We start from the raw sequence: 17,392 nt of genomic DNA on the forward strand, positions 1-17,392 counted from the left end.
CGGAACATCTTTTTCACTACTACACTTGCAAGTGTAACGTCACACGTCGATATATGCAGGGCCTGTCACATTTTGTAGATGGGCAATGTGTGTAAACAACGTGAAATAAATATTTCTAGATTAAATTTTCAAAAGGTTATCTGCATAGGAAACCTATGGCGGATAAATTGTTTTGAAAATTTAATCTAGATTTATAAGTGGTGCTGACAAGGAAATTCACAAAAATCATCCACAGATTTATTTGCTTGGAGAAGTTCGGGAGCGATTTTATTTTGCGTAATTTGCCTCCTCTCTCTTTCGTGGGTGAAGAAAGTTCGCAAGCGAAATTGATTTTTTTGCGATTATTCCATCCATTCCTGATAGCGATCCTTAAACCTTAACTGATTTGGCTCAAAATTAGCACAGTTACTTATGTTTGCCTAATATAAGGAATAGAGTCAGGTATCCCTGATATCGATATTTTTATTGTCATCCTAGTTCTGCATCCGCTGGGAACCGCGGTGTAGGGGTAAGCGTGGTTGTTTCTCACCCAGTCCTGGGTTCGACGGTTAGGTCGTTAGATCAGTCCAGGTGCAGGAGCCGTCTCCCTGGGTCCTGTCGCGGTGGAGTCGCTGGTAGGCAGTTGGACTTACAATCCAAAGGTCGTCAGTTTGAATCCCGGAGTGGATGAAAGCTTAGGTGTAAAAAGAGGTTTGCAATTGCCTCGACAATCAAGTTTCGAGAAGGAATCTCGCAATCGAGAACGCCAAGGCAATGCGGTAGAGCGAATAATTTGATTTTGATTTTTTTAGTCCTGAATAGAACTTTCGACGATTTGAGGATCGCAGTTTGAAAATAAAAGTCAATTTTGTACTTACCTATGTAATTTGTTCCGTCTTTTAAATCAATTCATCCAATTATTCAGATTGGGTATTCAAAAATGACGAACGAAATCTAACGATCTTGTATATTTTTTCAATACCATCATGAGGGGTGACATTGGGTTTGGGGGTGACATTGGGTGTTACAAATTTCAGAATTTTTGTATGACCCAATGTTACCTCTGGTGACGGTAGAAAAAAAAACCTACTGTATGAATATGAATTAACACCTTAACTTCCATGTTCTAAAAAGGGAGGATTTTTCACACAAATTCCCATTTTTTCGAGTTTGGGAGTTCAGCGGTGTTAAAGCAATGAGAAATTCCGGAATTCTAAAGGGCAGAGGATTAAATCGACCACGAGAAACAAGAAAAGGAGGAGTGTAATGAATCAAAACCAATCAATTTAGCTGCTTATTCATGCTTGTTTATTCAGATATCTAAATAATTTCAAAAATAATTCAATAACAAGATTTATGTATATTTTTCATACACAGTAAATTTAATGTGTTTGCCTTGATGTATATTAAAATTAATAAATATAGTTTAAATTTTTCTTAATATACCTCACATTTCTATATCTCTCTGTAGTATTTTACTGCTACTTACCTTACAATCTAAAAAACTGACTTAGACAGCTATTATTATGTTTTTTTTTCATCTTTAATACTAGTTTTATGTCTCGTTTCATTCTTGTTTTTTTTTATTCACTTCAAATGTTTATGCTCTGTTTTCAGTGTTGCTGTTTTAAAATTTATGTTCTGTTCATTCAATTACTTATAAAAGTTATTATGCGATTCCAGAGTGTGTGTGTGTGTGTGTGTGTGTGTGTGGTATAAAATGCGCGTCGTCGACGCGGGCCGATCAACTTCAACAACTTAGATGCAAATCTCTGCCTCTCGTCCAAGAAACATGTGATTTTTTATTCGGCGTACCTCCGTTTCTGCTCCTCGGGAAGGTGATCGTGCTTCTGATTAATTGTTTCGATCAAACGATGACAAATTGACTGAGAAAATAAGTGCGCACGCGCTTTTTTTCTGGGGGGGTGGAAACACCACCGTTGAGTTATGCGATTCAATTGAGTTTTTGTTTTTATTTTTTTTTTTTTCGTGTTTGATTTTATTTCATCAAAAATAAACAAAACAATAAATATTGTTGAATGTATAATATGGATTAAAACACAACCTTGTAGCAAAAAAAAATAAAGAGAAAATAAAATAATGAACGTTCACTGCCTTGCTGCGCGGGCAAGTTCGAGACTATCAAAACACTTTCATTTCTTCTAATTCAAATCGGTACCGAGTAAGCTTTCTGGCAAAAATGAGTTCAAATTGGAAGGAGTGCCTGCGGTGTTTCCCTCGAGCGGTGCCCACAGTCCGCCGCCGCCGCCTCCGCTTCCGCCGGTTGCACCAGCTCCACTGGACGGTGGCCATCCGGAGCCCCACGTGTCCGCACCTGTTGGAAAATCGGAAACGCGTTTAGAATCGAAGGGAAAATCGAGATGAACTTCGCTGTTTGGTTACCGGAAGTTCTGGGCGCTTGACGCCAGGACTGCGCCACACTCGTCACCGGACCGCTGCTGCTCGGTGGAAGTATGCTGCCACTGCTGCCAGCCGGTGCCCCCAACTGCTGCAGATAGGTTTGGGCGTCCGCTTCGCTTGGGCATTCGGCCCCGATGTTGGTGCTGCCGAGGGGACAGTTGTTGAGCGCCTGTTGAGCTTTACTGGCCTCCTCGCGGGAAGAATATTTGCACAGGGCCAATCCGTGGTTCGGGTACAGCTGCAGACTCTGCAGCGGCCCATGCTGCATGCACAATGTTCGCAAAGTGGCGCCGTCAATCTGGGGAGAGAAATTGGTCTGGTGAGTTGAGGTGAATTTCGACTCAACAGCGAATGCATTACCTGGGAGGTCAAATTCTTCAACAGTAACCACGACGATCCCCACCCGTTTCCACCTGGCCAATTGCCACCGGAATTGGACCGTTGTGGGCCACCACCAGCACCACCGGCCCAACCGTTAGCATTTTTGTTGGCACCCAACCCCGGTGGCGGACCGCGTGTGGGCTTTCCCATGGGAGTTCCCCAGAGATCGGAACCACTACCACCGCCGCCACCACCACCCCCAGCACCACTCGACGTAATACTGTCCGGCCACACATTCTTGCCCGGTTTGCCCCAGGCGGACGCTCCCAGTCCCATCGCATCCGACGGGGACACCTTACCAGCGCCACCTCCAAACAGATCCGCCTCCTTGGCGGTCGCAATCGACAGCGGACTGCGCGCCACACTGCCGGGCGTAATACTCGGATCTTCATCGATCTTTAGCTGGGCTCCCTGTGCAACGCAAGAGGAGAAACAACTTAAATCGGTGATACCTTGGCGGTCGAACGGTGGGGGACGCGCGATCACCTTTACCTTCCATGGCTTCCCGGGTTCAAACTCGGGCACGAGATCGGAGAATGCTGCGTTGTCCTGTGATGGGTTCCAGTCTTTATTGTCGGGCTCGCCGCCGCCAACGGCACCGGACGGTTGATCTGGCCAGCCATCCGCCAGAGTAGAGCGACCCGATGACCAGGTTCTGTTGAAAATATAAGATTTTTTACTGATTTGTGTGAACCTTTTAGACACAGATCTTCACGTTTAGCAAATCAATTTCAAAATCGATTCAAAAACACAAATTCAAATGAGATTTAAAGAGAGCTCTCAAAACTCAAACTCAAAACTCTCAAAAACTTAATACAATGAATGTTTCCACATCAAATAACAGTGCTTCTGAATCTGAAAATAAATATAAAATGCTGAAATTTTGAAGTTTCCACGAGCTGCTTTGCATTAGCCGCAGAGATGATTCTGTGAACGGATCACATTTCACAGAATTTTCAGAGGAGGAAGGATGCGTGGACGTACCGTACCAAACGCCTAATAAGAACTAACTTAATCCACCTATGGGTTTGGAAACTAATTTCATCAATTTTGTTAGATCCAGAATAAAAAAAAGTACAGAAATATCACTTAAGTGGTCATGACTCGAGACAGGGTCGCCATATCTTCAATATTTTAAACTCGTTGGAAAGGTCTTTCGATTTGCTAACCAACGATGGGACGGACATAGTTTACATTCATTCGGCTTCAAGCAAGTACATAACTATCACTTAAGTGGGCATATCTCGGGACAGAGTTGCCAGATCTTAAGAGTTTATGTTTCATTGGAGAGGTTTTTTTTTCCATAATCTATCCAACAAGGAGTCGCATGGTTGTTCCGGACATAGTTTTGATCAAAATTACTGAGATTCGCTGCCAAAAATGCTTAAAACGGCACTAAAATGGCCGTATCTCGAGACCGGGTTCCCAGATCATTGAATAATTCAATAGCGATCTATGGGACAGCAAATCGGATCGAATGAAACCTCCCGAGCTAAAATCGAACCTGCCAGTGCTGAGATAACATGGCAAAAATGTTGACTTCTATGAAAATCTGCACGCACAAACACACACAAAACATACTCACAGACATTTGTTCAGTTTTAGATTCTTAGTCGATAAATATACATAAAGGTAGGTTTACGACGTTTTATAAAAAGTTCATTTTTAGGGCAGGATTATAGCCTTACCTTAAACTTTAATTTGTTTTAGAGAATAAACGAAAAAACGGAATCGACGTAACCTTATAATGTGGCCCTCTTAAACCTTGCGGTTTTGTCAACGGATCCACCGGCGACCTCTGGATTGTGAGTCCAGTGCGCGGTCCGATTGATCCACACAAGCATAGAATAATGTGATTCATTACTAGAAAGCAGGAAATGGATATCAAAAGTTAAAAATAAAACATTTTCATTTAAAATTCAGTTAATTAAATTAAATAATTAATTAAATTAAAAAATTAGTTGAGAAGATTTCATTAAAATACATAGTTTACAGCGATCATGCAAATACCCGTCAGTCTTAGTACCAACTTCTTAGAAAAAAAATCTTGTTTAAATTCCGGAAGAGTATTTCTTCGAAGAATTAGGCATTTTTTTCATTTGTTTTCGTTCTTTTTAATTGGGTGAAATTTTCCAAGTAGGTACATTCTATTTGCCCACAAAAGCCAAAAAAACACTGTATTCAAAAGTCGGCATCTTGAAAACGATTTTTTCTGATCGATTTTTATCATCGACAAAATTAGGTACGAAGAATTCTAAAAATAAATTTTAGCCCTGACAATAACCGGTAGGTATTATACAGTTGAATGTTTCATTAGGCCGTTGCAAATATTTTTCAAAGTTTATGATGTCGAAACCCCATCATTTGAGGGGTAAAAAATAGAAATCTAAGAAACGCTTCCAACTTACCCATCCTGCAGCCCTAGAGCGCCAATGTTGGAGCTCGCCGTGGACAGTGTTGATTTGGCAGTCGTGCCCGGTGCACGAGAGAAATCGGTGAGATCATTGGCACCGCCGCCGCCGTCCTTGTCGAGCGATGGCAGCTTCCACTGGTTCAGCCGGGACTGTTGACTAGTGACGCCCGGTCCACCACCCACGTTGCCGCCAGCCGCAGGGAATCCACCGGTCGGCGTGACCGGCTCCTTGCCCATGCCCATGTCGGCAAAATTGTTCTGCAGCGAGACCAGATCCTGCTGGCGCAGAAAGTCGGCTGCCCCTCCGCCGAGACCCACGTTTGGCGGCTGCCCGTGGGGACCACCGCCGGGCTGTTGTTGTTGCTGCTGCTGCTTAACGTAAATTGCCTGCTGGGCGGCGATCTGCTGCTGCAGCTGACTGATGGTAGATTTGTGTTTGTTAATCTGCATCGTCAGCTGAACGGTGCTGACGCCGGTGGCGCCACCGCTCCGGGCGAGGTTGTTCTGGATGTGCTGCATTTGCTGAAAAGTATGGGAAAGTGTTGAATTTACTTGCACTGACGGACGCTAACCGGAAACTTACTCTAATGTTGGTGAGCAACTGGTTCAGAAGGAGCAGCGTCTGCGGTGCCAGCGGTTGGTTTAATATCTGGTGATTGAGGAAGCCCGCGTGGACGGCCATCTGGATCTGCTGCACCAACATGCGCAGGTGTTGCGTTGAGGGTTGTTGTGCTTGTTGATTTTGCTGGCTACTAGCTGCCGCTGTCAACGGGTTCGGTCCGCCGCCGCCGGGTTGTGAGCCGAAAGAGGAATGACCTCCGGCGCCACCTTGTGAGAGATATTTGAGGTTGTTGAGGGCGGCCAAATTCGGATTGGGACCACCCACACCTGGAAGGTTGTTCAGCAGATTCTGGTTCTGGGGGATTGGAAAGACATTAGCTTTAAGGTAAACATTTATTCGATGAACTCTATTCTTACCTGTGAAAATGGCATTCCTCCTCCAGGGCCGGCCTGGAATCGATTGGAAAACGGCGCCTCGAACGCACTGCCCGGATGTTCGTCCGGACGTCCCCGCCAGTCGCCGGCAGAGTTGTGGCGTTGCAATATCTCCAGCGACTCGTCAAAGTTCATGTTGGTCGTGCGCAGTACAAGCTCGACGTCCTCCTTTTTGAAACCGTTTTCGCACAGCATCCGGTACTGCTTGCTGCTGCGAATGATCTCCACCGGGCTCATCTTGCTCGGTGGTTTGTTCATGTTCCAGTCGTTGCCAGAACCGCCGCCCATCAAATCGCTCGGATCTGGCCAGCCGCCTACCGACGGTTTACCCTGCTGCTTCCACAAGTTGCTTTGACCAAAGTCATTCCACGGACCGTTTCCGCCTGCAGCACCGAGACTCTTATCGTCCCAGTTGTTGATGCCTCCGGCGCCAGCGCAATCGTCCCACGAGCCGTTCATCGGCGGCAAACCCTGGTTCTGGCCCCACATGCTGCTGTCTGGTTTCATGCCGGGATTCATGCCTCCGAGTCGTACTCCACGCGATACCGCCGGTCCTAGTGGAAGATTAGCACCACCTCCGAGTGGAGTTCGTGGCATTGGAGTGCGGACCACGTTGTCCGCCGACATGTCCTTCCAGCTGGATATGTTCGAGTTTTGTCGCGACAGTTGTCCCTGGTTCCACAGTCCACTGGGACCGTCGTCCAGCGTGGGTCGGTTGTTCATTGGTGCAGGAGAATCGTCCCACCCGCCGGGCATCTTGTTCGGAACCGGCGTGTTCCATTGGCTGTTGGCTCCACCGCCGACCGAGGGAAGCGAACCTTGAGCAAGTTTGGCGGCCGTCGGCAGATTCGGAACGTTCTGTTGATCCCACATGCCCGCGTTACCATTGAGTCGACCGGATATACCGCGAGGATCACCGCGAATCTCGCGAATCGCCTCAATCGGATTGGTCTGTCCGATGGGTCCCGGGGGAACGTTAACGGGCGGTACCGGAGCGCCACGCGAGTCCCAGCCAGAAACCGGCGGAGGAACTGCCGCAGCACCTGCGTTACCAATCACGCCAACTCCAGCCCAGTCGTTGTCTTTCTTGACGGCGGCAGGATTCGGACCGGCACCCGGAGCACCCGGCGGCCACATCGGCGGGTTGTTTTGATTCCACGCTGGTGGCGCTGCAGCCGGAGGATTTCCACCGGCGGCTCCGTTCCAAACGTTTGCCTCGCCAGAATCATCATCCTCACCCCAGGTTCCTCCGATGTTACTCGCCGGCCCCCAGGGAGTCTTTTGCACAGGAGCCTGCGGTGGCGGTGGTTGTCCCCCATTGCGCAAGTTAGCTTCCCACAGTTCGGTGCCGTTGTTCAAGTTGCACGGCTTCCACCCTGTGACCACTGGCGGGTTTGGACCACCGTTCCCCCCTCCGGATGCACTGCTAGGTTCCGGCTTTGGCGGCTCCGGCGATCCGGGCACCTCCCAGTTCGTGTCCTGGTTAACATTCTGGCAACCCCAACCGTCCTGGCTGAACAGCGCATCCCGCAGATGACTCAGCTGTTCCAGTTGACTCTTGGTCGCTACGTTCCCATTGTTTCCCATAACAAGTTGCGGCTGCGGCTGCTGCTGCTGTTGCGGTGGTTGCTGCTGGTTTTGATTCGGTCCTGGCGGTTGTGGCTGCTGTTGTTGCTGCTGCTGCTGGGTCGGATTGCGGTTCCATGGGTTCGAGGTGCCTCCTCCGTTTGGTGCCGATCCGCTGCCCTGTTGGGGCGCTTTGTTGGCATTGTGATCCTGCTGCGATTGTTGTGATGACTGTCGCTGAGATTGACTCGATGTCGGTTGATTGTTGTTGTTGTTATTGTTGTTGGCGCTGTTGTTGCTAGCAGTTCCACCCCAGGCCTGCGGGGGTTGCTGTTGCTGCTGTTGCTGGTTTGGAATGCCCCAGGCGCTGGTGTTGTTGGCCGAAGTCGGTGGCGTTCCCCAAGCGCTCGTACCGTTGTTGATCGAGTCTTCGCCGCCACCGCACAGCCGCAAACGTGGCAGTACTCGTCCTTGAGATTCCAGAGCCGATCGACGCTTCAGCAGGGCTTTCTCGCCGGCAACCATGGCCAGCAGGTCGTCGAACCTGATGTACGAACCACCACCACCACACCGATTCTCACGGACTGCCGCCACCGTCGGAACTTTACGGCTTAAAGTAGTACATTGATCTAGTGCTAGGTTACGACTAATACTAACATTATTCAGGTAAGCATTTAAATCACATTTCAAAGTCACAGAATTAGTGGTTCGCATCAGCTCAGTAATATGGCCAACGAGCGCTCGGGAGGCGCCCAAGTCATCCAGGGGAAATCTTGTGACCAGCAACGCCCTGCTGTCCGTTGATTGTGTCAAGTAGATGTAGTCAGACTTGTTCGTGGTGGCCACTTCCGTGTCCCGTGCGCCGGAAGCCGTGCCGTTTACAGTAGTAATCGTAGTAGTGTTGGTGGTAGTAGCATGCGTTTTGAACAATCTGTCCTCCTCGCAGCCGGCAACCCGGCCCGGGGGGAACACCAGCGGAATGTAGCTGCCGAGCATCGTACGATCCGATCGTAATCGGAACACCGTGATGGTAGGACTCTTAGTAGTACTACTCTGCATCATAGCTGCACACTTTATAGCCTAGGACCAAAGAAAAACAAGCAATCATTCATCAAAAAGCTTCTGGACAAATCAAAGCAATACTGACATTTAGACCATTTAGGCCAAAGATCTCCAATATCTCGTATGGTTGTTCCGAAGAATCGAGCAACAAGCTCCGGCACCTAATCGTAGGAAGAAACAGAAAAACTTTTAGTACCCAATCAGAATCCACAAGTAAACACGGCTTACCTCCGCACACGATGGAGCTTCAGTTCAGCATCCAGAGAGTAGTTGTTGCGTTCGCTTTGCAGAAACACTATCACAGATTGTACTCCTGCTGGATGTTAACGCTGACGGATGGGGCGAGGGGGATGTTGTCCCCTGTGCGGCATGCAATCCGGAACTTTTACAGTGTGCAAATGTGGCCGTCTAATTGTCTGTGGAAAAGCAAGAAAAGTATTTTCTTGTAAATATTTGGTTTTTAAAACGCCTAAACTTTCAATTGAAATGCGTGGCAAGCAACATTTGTCTCTCTCTCTCTCCCAGCGTGTCACTAGTCTCTCTGGTGAACGCCACAACCATACCACTGGTCAACACAGTGTGCATCATAGAACAGATACACAGAGGCTTCATTTGCATTCCCTCCCTGACCAACCAACAGCCCCCCTCCCTTCACAGCACGAACGGGGGTCGAAGTGCACGGTAGCATGTTGCAGAAAAAAAATAGTAATGTTTGCGCTCTCGGCGACGGCCATTTCTTGCACAGAGCTGGTGTTTTGTACATCATCATCATCATCACTCTCATGTATGTATCTATGTAGTATTAGCGTGTCCCAAAAAAACACGAAGTCGAGGAATTCAATGTGCTCAGTTCTCAAATGATAGAAAATCATGTTAGAAACAACTCTCTCATACATGAAAACTTTCGGAAAAATCGTTTACCACGTTCCCTGGGCATTTTTTTGAAAAAAGTCAGTTTTTTCGACAATTTCACAAAATCTGCTTAGAAAAAATGGAAAATTTTAAAATTTCAAATAGCCTATACCATTAAATGATGGTCTGTGGTCCAATAAACAAGTTAATGTATCGATTTGGCCTTTTAAAACCTTGTTTTCACTTTCCCGGTAGCTTTTATGTCGAAAAATACGAGTTTTTGCTTTACTTTTTTTCAATCTTTTCCCTCGGTATTGAACACAAAAATTTCCTCATATGTGAGAATACATGCATCTTGTAGGAAATTTTCCGCCGAAGATTTTCGTCTAAGCAACTTTGAAGTTTCATCAACTCTGAACTGAGATATTCCAGTTTTTTGTGAAGAAAGAATATTGAATATTTGAAAATGTTGATATTAATCATCATTGGCATACAATATTAAGGATAATTTAAGCCTAATTTGAAGTGCGGCTGTATCGCATCTGTTTTTAAACATGATTGGTTCATCCTTCAATACTAAGGGCCACCTGGTTTTGTTTTCTCATGGCACACTACGTGCTAAATCAATGAATTACTTTTAGCAAATAACTCATATTTAGAGCATTTTGCATTTAAACCAATCGATGCACGTTTGCTGTGTTTCCATGGATACAAATAAACAAATAACAAATCGATGCATCTGTGCAGTTATTTGGTGGCCCTTAGTATTGCGCAATTCTCACTAACTTGAACTTTGCACTAAATTATTGCTAACGATCGCACTATTGCGACTTGTCAAACTGGCTTGGGAAATTTTAATTTTCTCAAAAAATTATCAAAGCGAGCCGATGTTGCTCACCTGTCAATCGCAACTTTTAAGTGCGAATGTCCAGTTTGGTGGAAACTGCGACTGAAATGTAAATAAACAACTGCTGGTTGCCTAGTTTTTGGAAATTTTGTTGTCAAAAGTGCGAGAGAAAAGTGCGAGCCAAATCCAAGTTACAGTGCAAGGATCAATATTGAAGGATGAACCAATCATGTTTAAAAACAGATGCGATACAGCCGCACTTCAAATTAGGCTTAAATTATCCTTAATATTGTATGCCAATGATGATTAATATCAACATTTTCATATATTCAATATTCTTTCTTCACAAAAACTGGAATATCTCAGCTCAGAGTTGATGAAACTTCAAAGTTGCTTAGACGAAAATCTTCGGCGGAAAATTTCCTACAAGATGCATGTATTCTCACATATGAGGAAATTTTTGTGTTCAATACCGAGGGAAAAGATTGAAAAAAAGTAAAGCAAAAACTCGTATTTTTCGACATAAAAGCTACCGGGAAAGTGAAAACAAGGTTTTAAAAGGCAAAATCGATACATTAACTTGTTTATTGGATCACAGACCATCATTTAATGGTATAGACTATTTGAAATTTTAAAATTTTCCATTTTTTCTAAGCAGATTTTGTGAAAATGTCGAAAAAACTGACTTTTTTCAAAAAAATGCCCAGGGAACGTGGTAAACGATTTTTCCGAAAGTTTTCATGTATGAGAGAGTTGTTTCTAACATGATTTTCTATCATTTGAGAACTGAGCACATTGAATTCCTCGACTTCGTGTTTTTTTGGGACACGCTAATGTAGTATAGAGCTGGCTCAGATTTTGCTGGATTGGTGCCAGAGTTTTAAGAATGTTGCACACTTTATAGATCAACGGAAATCCGGCAAATCTGGGGCTAGTAAAAAAAATCATTCGGTAATTGACAATTTTCTGTACGATTGATTTCAGAAGGGGCAAAAGTGTTAGTCATTAGCATTTGTTTAAAAATAAATCGACCTCTAAATTTGTTTTTCATGTAACCTATTTTAATCGGCTATTTATGACTGTCGTAATGTTTTTGTGATTTTTTTTTATCCTTTAATAAATGAGCGGTTCTTAACAAAGTTGGACTTCTGAAATATTTTTTATGTTTTTATTTTATTTTTGAAAACAGCCTATTAATCGATAATTTTATAAACAAAACTATTTTTAAGGCGTTACATACATGTATAAAATTTCAATATTTCATATTACGGCAAAATTGTTAATTCGTTTTCGTTTTCGTTTTACGGAGCAAGGTGGGGGACGCGGCCTCAAGTCAGTCCAAGTCCGGTTTCTTGTGGAAAAAAGGGTAGTGGCCGAACTAGTATTGCATACCAAATGAACACCACCGGAAGATATAGGGGATCGGGAGGGGGGAGGTGAAAGAAAATTAGTGTTGATGTGAGTAGTAAGAACTTGGATGATTTGAGCAGTTACGGTAATCTAAGTTTAACACTGAATAAAGAAAATCTGAAATTGTGATTCAAAGTAAGAAGGCCCGGAATAAATTAAATTATTAGTTAATTAAATAAGAAAATGTAACTAATCGGAGATCTATACAAAAGAAACCTACGATGTATTCCAAATTTAAAGGAAATAAAAAATACTAGAGAAAAAAAGATGAAAACTAACTGCCGACCTGTCACGTCCGTCAATAGTCTTGTCGTACATTACAACTAGAAACAGATCTGCCAATGAAATGTTACACTTCGTTCAAATCAACTAATCATTTAATTCCAATTATTCATCTACGGAAAACTATCTAACTTTAATCAACAACCTAAACTAAACTGTCTGAAAGTAAATTTAATCTCAAATCCCCGAATGTTTTATTATAACGCCAAATAAGGTAAAGGATCTTGTTTTTAAACCAGTCTTGCCGCTTCCAAAAACCAATAAACATAAATGAACAGTTCATAAGTTGAACACTAGTAATTAAGACGACTATTTCATGCCATTCATTTCATTAGGGCATAGAGCTTTGCAAACAAGAGTGCATCTCTATTATACCTTATGTAAACTGTCATTTGAGTGAAGGAGACTCACTCCTGTTCACAAAACCCATGCGCCCTTTTGAAATGTTAGGCTCCATTTGATCGTCAAGGCTCCAGTAGACCCTCGATTCGCAACAATGGTCGATACAACCATAATCCGAAAACCGTTAGTTCAACAGATTAACGAATTTTGTCCGATATCATCGCACTATTGATTGACCGAGACTCTATGGAAATTTTGACATATCAAAATGCTACGTAATAATATTTTTTTTTTAAAATAAATTTCAAAATCTATTCTATCCTACAATGCCTAGAAGAGGCCTCTGTTTCTGTTGTGAGTAAGCGCTGGTTTCAGAGTTCATTTTTCAATTTAAAAGGGGTGGGAGACGACTAATTTGCTTCATGAACTCCTACTCGGCCTTGGGACCACCTCTTAAGACACTGATGGCTCCTAGCTAGGAATTAAACCTAGACACAGCGTCGAGGCCCGCTTCGCATGGCAAAAATGTTGGCTGGGAGGAAGTGATATTATCACGAAATTTTATTTTAAAGCCAACATTGCTAACGGCGTCGAGGTCCTTACTCATGCCCAAGGAACACGAACATGATGAAATTATCACCGAAAAATGTGATCTAAGGGGTCCCCCGAGCAAAAATTTACAACCAAAAAATTCACTAAAAGTATAAGTTTCTATTTTTTATGTTAAACTGCCTTACCCGAAGCATTCTCCGTCTCAGATGGTAGTCCCAGATGTGCCTTACAAGTTGCAGGTCGAACCGAGTTGATATCTGGATGGAACACTTTTTTATTTGAGTTTGAAAATTATGCTATTTTTTCACTAAAATGCCAATAACTCCCTTTAGATTAAACCAATTGGGATGCTCTATCCTGCATTTTGTTGCATTTTTAAGCCTTTTCAGATACACGTTCGAATTTTAAAATTAATTTGAATTTTGCCGTTTTTGAACCATCAAACTTTGCCCCACTTCCCGTTGACCTAGAGTGCTCATATTTTGGCCAGAAGCTAATTTTATATGTACAAACAACCCCAGAAAATTTCAGGCATATTGGTGAGGACCCAACGACATCCCATACAAAGGGGTATGCCCTGTTCGTGGACTCGCTCTTAAAGGCTAGTACGGAATTCGCAAGGAAAGGGGAGCGATTTCTTGGGGCCTTTCTTCACCCTCTTTGGCTTGCTCTCGCCACCGCTGCTGCCCATTTGATTTTTTTCTTGACCGGTTCCTTCCGAAGTGCACATACAGATTAAGTTTGAAATTTTGCCATGCGTAAAGCGAGCTGTCAAACTTTGTGAGCGTTTTTCTCTAAACACAGAGTTGATTTACGGGTGCCACGATAACTCGAGAACGGATAGGGGAAGGTGGGGCAAGACGACCATATGGGGCAAGAGGAACAATCGCTCGTACGGCCGTAATTTTAACAATTTTGATTATTTCCAGTATGAGGAATTGTTGCTAGCAATGCAATTAGTTAATTCTACTACCACATAACCGCCAAAACGACGTAAACGCCACTGGGCATAAGATTAAATGAAGTTTTTTTCAAAACCTTAGGTTTTTTATAATATTTTGAAAGTACAAAATAAGGCTTAGGGTTTTTTTAAGGCTCATTTTATCCAAATGATATTTTAGATCAGTAGTGTCTAGTGTCCCTTCCAATGACTTGCACCTATTATAAAGTATGATTTAACTTTTGGTTATTTTTGTTGATAGCATTTAAAAAATCTTGTTCAGGTGGGGCATGTGTACCATATGGATTTTTAGTATGGAAAAAATACGAATTGCTGCAAAAACATATTTTTTTGGAAAATAAATACATAAATTTTTTTTAAAACTGATAAACAATTGTTAAAAAAAAGTCAATACAAAATGTAGTGATATTATGTAAATTTACTATTTATCATCTAGGCAATAATTTTTTTTCGTAAAGACGATCAAATTTTTAGTAAAATATTATTAGGGGAAAGTGGGGCATGCATTTTCTTAGCATGTTACACTTGCATGATTTTGGATTCTATCGATTCCTTACACCATAGCGCACCTCTGTGCAAAAAATAAAAACAATCGCTGATATATTTTTCGAGATACAGCCCTTTTGAGATGTTGCATCCGATTTTTAAAAAGAAAACAAAAAAATCTATACAATTTTAGCATTTCAAAGAATATGCAATTCGAGATAATGATGTTTTTTTTTATTATTTTGATCGTTTGCAGGGACGAATGTTGCATAATCTTGAAAGCGAAATAGAATTGAATTATGTTTGGACAAAAAAAAACAGTACATACCTATGTAGTATTTAGATTGAATAAATATTGTTTACATAAATACAATATTAAAACGACTAGTATCTTGCTGGAAGATCTAAAAAAAGACATCAAACCGATAAAAAACAAATAATTTTGAGTTTAACAAAGCAAACCAAACCCCCAAACTGTTTCCCCAATCCGCGGAATTCTGGCACCCCTGGCACTGTTGGTTGACCTGTATTGCCTCTGCCATACCTTTACCAAAACCCGACCCGTTCGACGTCGACGGCTGAGAAGAGCAAGCAAACATCGAGCTCTGAATGAGAGAGAGATAGAGGGCGACGATGGGGCTAAGGTGGTTCAGCAGGGGGAGGACGTGGGGGAGTGGCATTCACTGTTCGGGGGAGGATTGGAGGTGGAGGTGGACGTGGGGCAAAATATTGAGCAAGTGGTTTCTGCTGAATGGATGGGAGCTACACATTTTGCCAACATTCCAATTCTTGACGCTTTTTGGACATTCAATTTTTTTTTCCTGTAACTCTGGTCATAAGGTTGACCTCTGCGTAAAATCACACACAGGGGAAGGGACAAAGGCCGTTCCTGGTACATGGTTTGGGGCTTACCTTTAGACTGGACCCGTACTGAAGAACGAATTTGACGACGACATCAATTTTCTGCTGCTACCATTTTGTGGAAGGATGGAATAAATAATATTTTGCTTAAATTTCACTCCCAACTGCTTCCTTGTTTCTGGCCACAGCACTTAATCCAGATTGTGGTCACTTTTTTCTAACTACACACTCCAAATCCACAGATACGCACTTCCCTTGGACCTGTTCCAAGCGACTCCAAGAGGAACTCGGTTCCGCGGAGTGTTTTTCGGGGGTCGCCGTCGCAAACCCACAGTGTCGACGGAATCTTCCTCGGCCACTTCCGGTGTCGGAAACACCCACAAATGCGAGGAACCACTATTTTTTCACTGGGATGGTTTGTCTTCTGGTATTTTCTTATAAGGTCATTCCGGCCAAAGGCAAAAATTTATTTTCTTTCAGACTTCAAGGGAGCGTTCTTTTATTACGTAACGCGAAAAATCGGACTTTCAGACCCCCTCCCCCCCCCCTCGTAACAAAATTTCCATACAAATTTTAAAAATTTTGTATGGAGCGTAACACGGCCTCCGACCCCCCCTCCCCCCCTACTGCGTTACGTAATAAAAGAACGCTCCCCAACTCTAGCAATTGAAAAGGGCAAACAAAATTTTGAAAACAAAGGAAAATGTTTACAAAATTTTTAAATGCCCTTCTCTAATATTCCTCTCAGAAAACCACTGTTTCACTTCACATTAATATTCTGAATTAAACTGTTCAAATCTCAAGTAAAAATCTCAGCACGCAAAAACAATTGTTTACAATTGCCATCTGCGCCATTTTAAGATGTTGGTTCGAAAATCGTCTGAATTTTTATAAACTTCGCCACCGATTCCAGCCCAGCGAAAAGCTCCGAACACGAACAGCGATGGCCACTTGAGACTGTCCGCGCGGCACTGGACCACCAAAGATTCCGGAACGTTACCTTTTTCACCCGTAAAATCACCGAAATTTTCAGATCGAAATTATAATGGTGGATCGCGAGTTGAAAAGACTGCCGAAGAATCAGTGCCGTTGAGCTAAGGTCTGACTCGTCCTGAAATTATTTTGTCAGCATGGAATATTTTAAATAAAAATGTATGAGAGAAGTTTCGAAAAATACCTTTTAAATACTTGTTACAAAATATAAAAATATTTCGAAATATTCTTCTAAATTTCGCAGATTGTAATTTTTACTTATCTCTAAATTACAATTTTTGTTCTTTGCCAGACCTCATAATGGTTATACTTCTTCGCATTGTTGCCCGATGCAAACGTCAAAGCTGCTACCACGTAAATGCGAGGGTCATGTACTCGCTAAAATGTGTCTCGACTTGCTACCAATTATAAACACGATAAATAAAGAGCAACAATCTAGTACTACATTTGTACATTGCAACCCCGGTGGTTTGATACTAAAAAGCGAATTCGCTTATGTGAATAATGCCGCAATTCGAATTCCCAAATCCAATCTTGCTAATGGAGTAGCCGCCGTCGAGCATTTTTTTACAGTTCGCTCCATAAGAAATACATTGTAGAAAAAAAGCAAAAACTGCTCGACGGTGGGTGTTCCTTTGGAACTAATGGCAGCTGTCAAAAGAATGAAACCACGTGCCTTGAAATCATCGAAAATGTTTGAAATGTCAAGCATTTTGCCGCGCTCCCGTGGCCTAGTGGCACGCGTTTCGCTTTGTAGGCGGGAGGTCGATGGCTTGAAACCCATCTAGCGAGGCAAAAGGGGTAGGTGGCGGTCGAGAGGGGATTTCGGCTGCTGCGGGAATTGGGTCCTAAAATGAAGCTTAGATTGCTGATATTTTTGTTTACAGCGATAAAGTTTATTTTTCTGAGTACAATGACCCTTTGTACGACCACAAAGAGTTTAAAATGGATTTTTAAATCAATTTTGAAAAATTAACCTCGCGGTCCT

The 17,392-nt window shown here is 43.1% G+C and overlaps 1 protein-coding gene across 3 annotated transcripts; it reads right to left on the reverse strand.

Moving 5' to 3' along the window:
• Positions 1-1,264: 1,264 nt before the first annotated feature.
• On the reverse strand, positions 1,265-16,519 carry LOC120419786 (protein Gawky-like). 3 transcript variants are annotated; one of them, XM_039582620.2, is made up of 11 exons: positions 16,412-16,519; positions 15,463-15,845; positions 9,047-9,234; positions 8,904-8,979; positions 6,173-8,836; positions 5,778-6,110; positions 5,190-5,716; positions 3,268-3,436; positions 2,761-3,192; positions 2,383-2,698; positions 1,265-2,314 (listed from the first exon to the last, which is right to left on the reverse strand). In XM_039582620.2, exons 5-11 carry the CDS (start codon positions 8,816-8,818, stop codon positions 2,142-2,144), a joined length of 4,596 nt encoding a protein of 1,531 aa, XP_039438554.1. In that variant the 5' UTR covers positions 8,819-8,836; positions 8,904-8,979; positions 9,047-9,234; positions 15,463-15,845; positions 16,412-16,519; the 3' UTR covers positions 1,265-2,141. The 3 variants fall into 3 exon arrangements, with proteins under 3 accessions (XP_039438554.1, XP_039438556.1, XP_039438555.1); XM_039582622.2 differs by lacking the exon at positions 16,412-16,519 and having other exon boundaries at positions 3,274-3,436; positions 15,463-15,898; XM_039582621.2 differs by lacking the exons at positions 8,904-8,979; positions 16,412-16,519 and having other exon boundaries at positions 15,463-15,898.
• Between the last annotated feature and the right edge of the window lie 873 nt (positions 16,520-17,392).

The sequence above is a fragment of the Culex pipiens genome, chromosome 2 (assembly GCF_016801865.2).
Source record: "Culex pipiens pallens isolate TS chromosome 2, TS_CPP_V2, whole genome shotgun sequence".
In the NCBI taxonomy this organism is placed as follows: Eukaryota; Metazoa; Arthropoda; class Insecta; order Diptera; family Culicidae; genus Culex; species Culex pipiens.

Bases quoted from the DNA above. Each gene is read 5' to 3' on its own strand.
- LOC120419786 (XM_039582620.2), bottom strand. From the start codon at position 8,818: ATGATGCAGAGTAGTACTACTAAGAGTCCTACCATCACGGTGTTCCGA. The intron at 6,111-6,172 runs GTAAGAATAGAG...CCAATCCCCCAG, and splicing joins GAGGAATGCCATTTTCACAG to AACCAGAATCTGCTGAACAA. The intron at 3,193-3,267 runs GTGATCGCGCGT...TGCGTTGCACAG, and splicing joins GGAAGCCATGGAAGGTAAAG to GGAGCCCAGCTAAAGATCGA.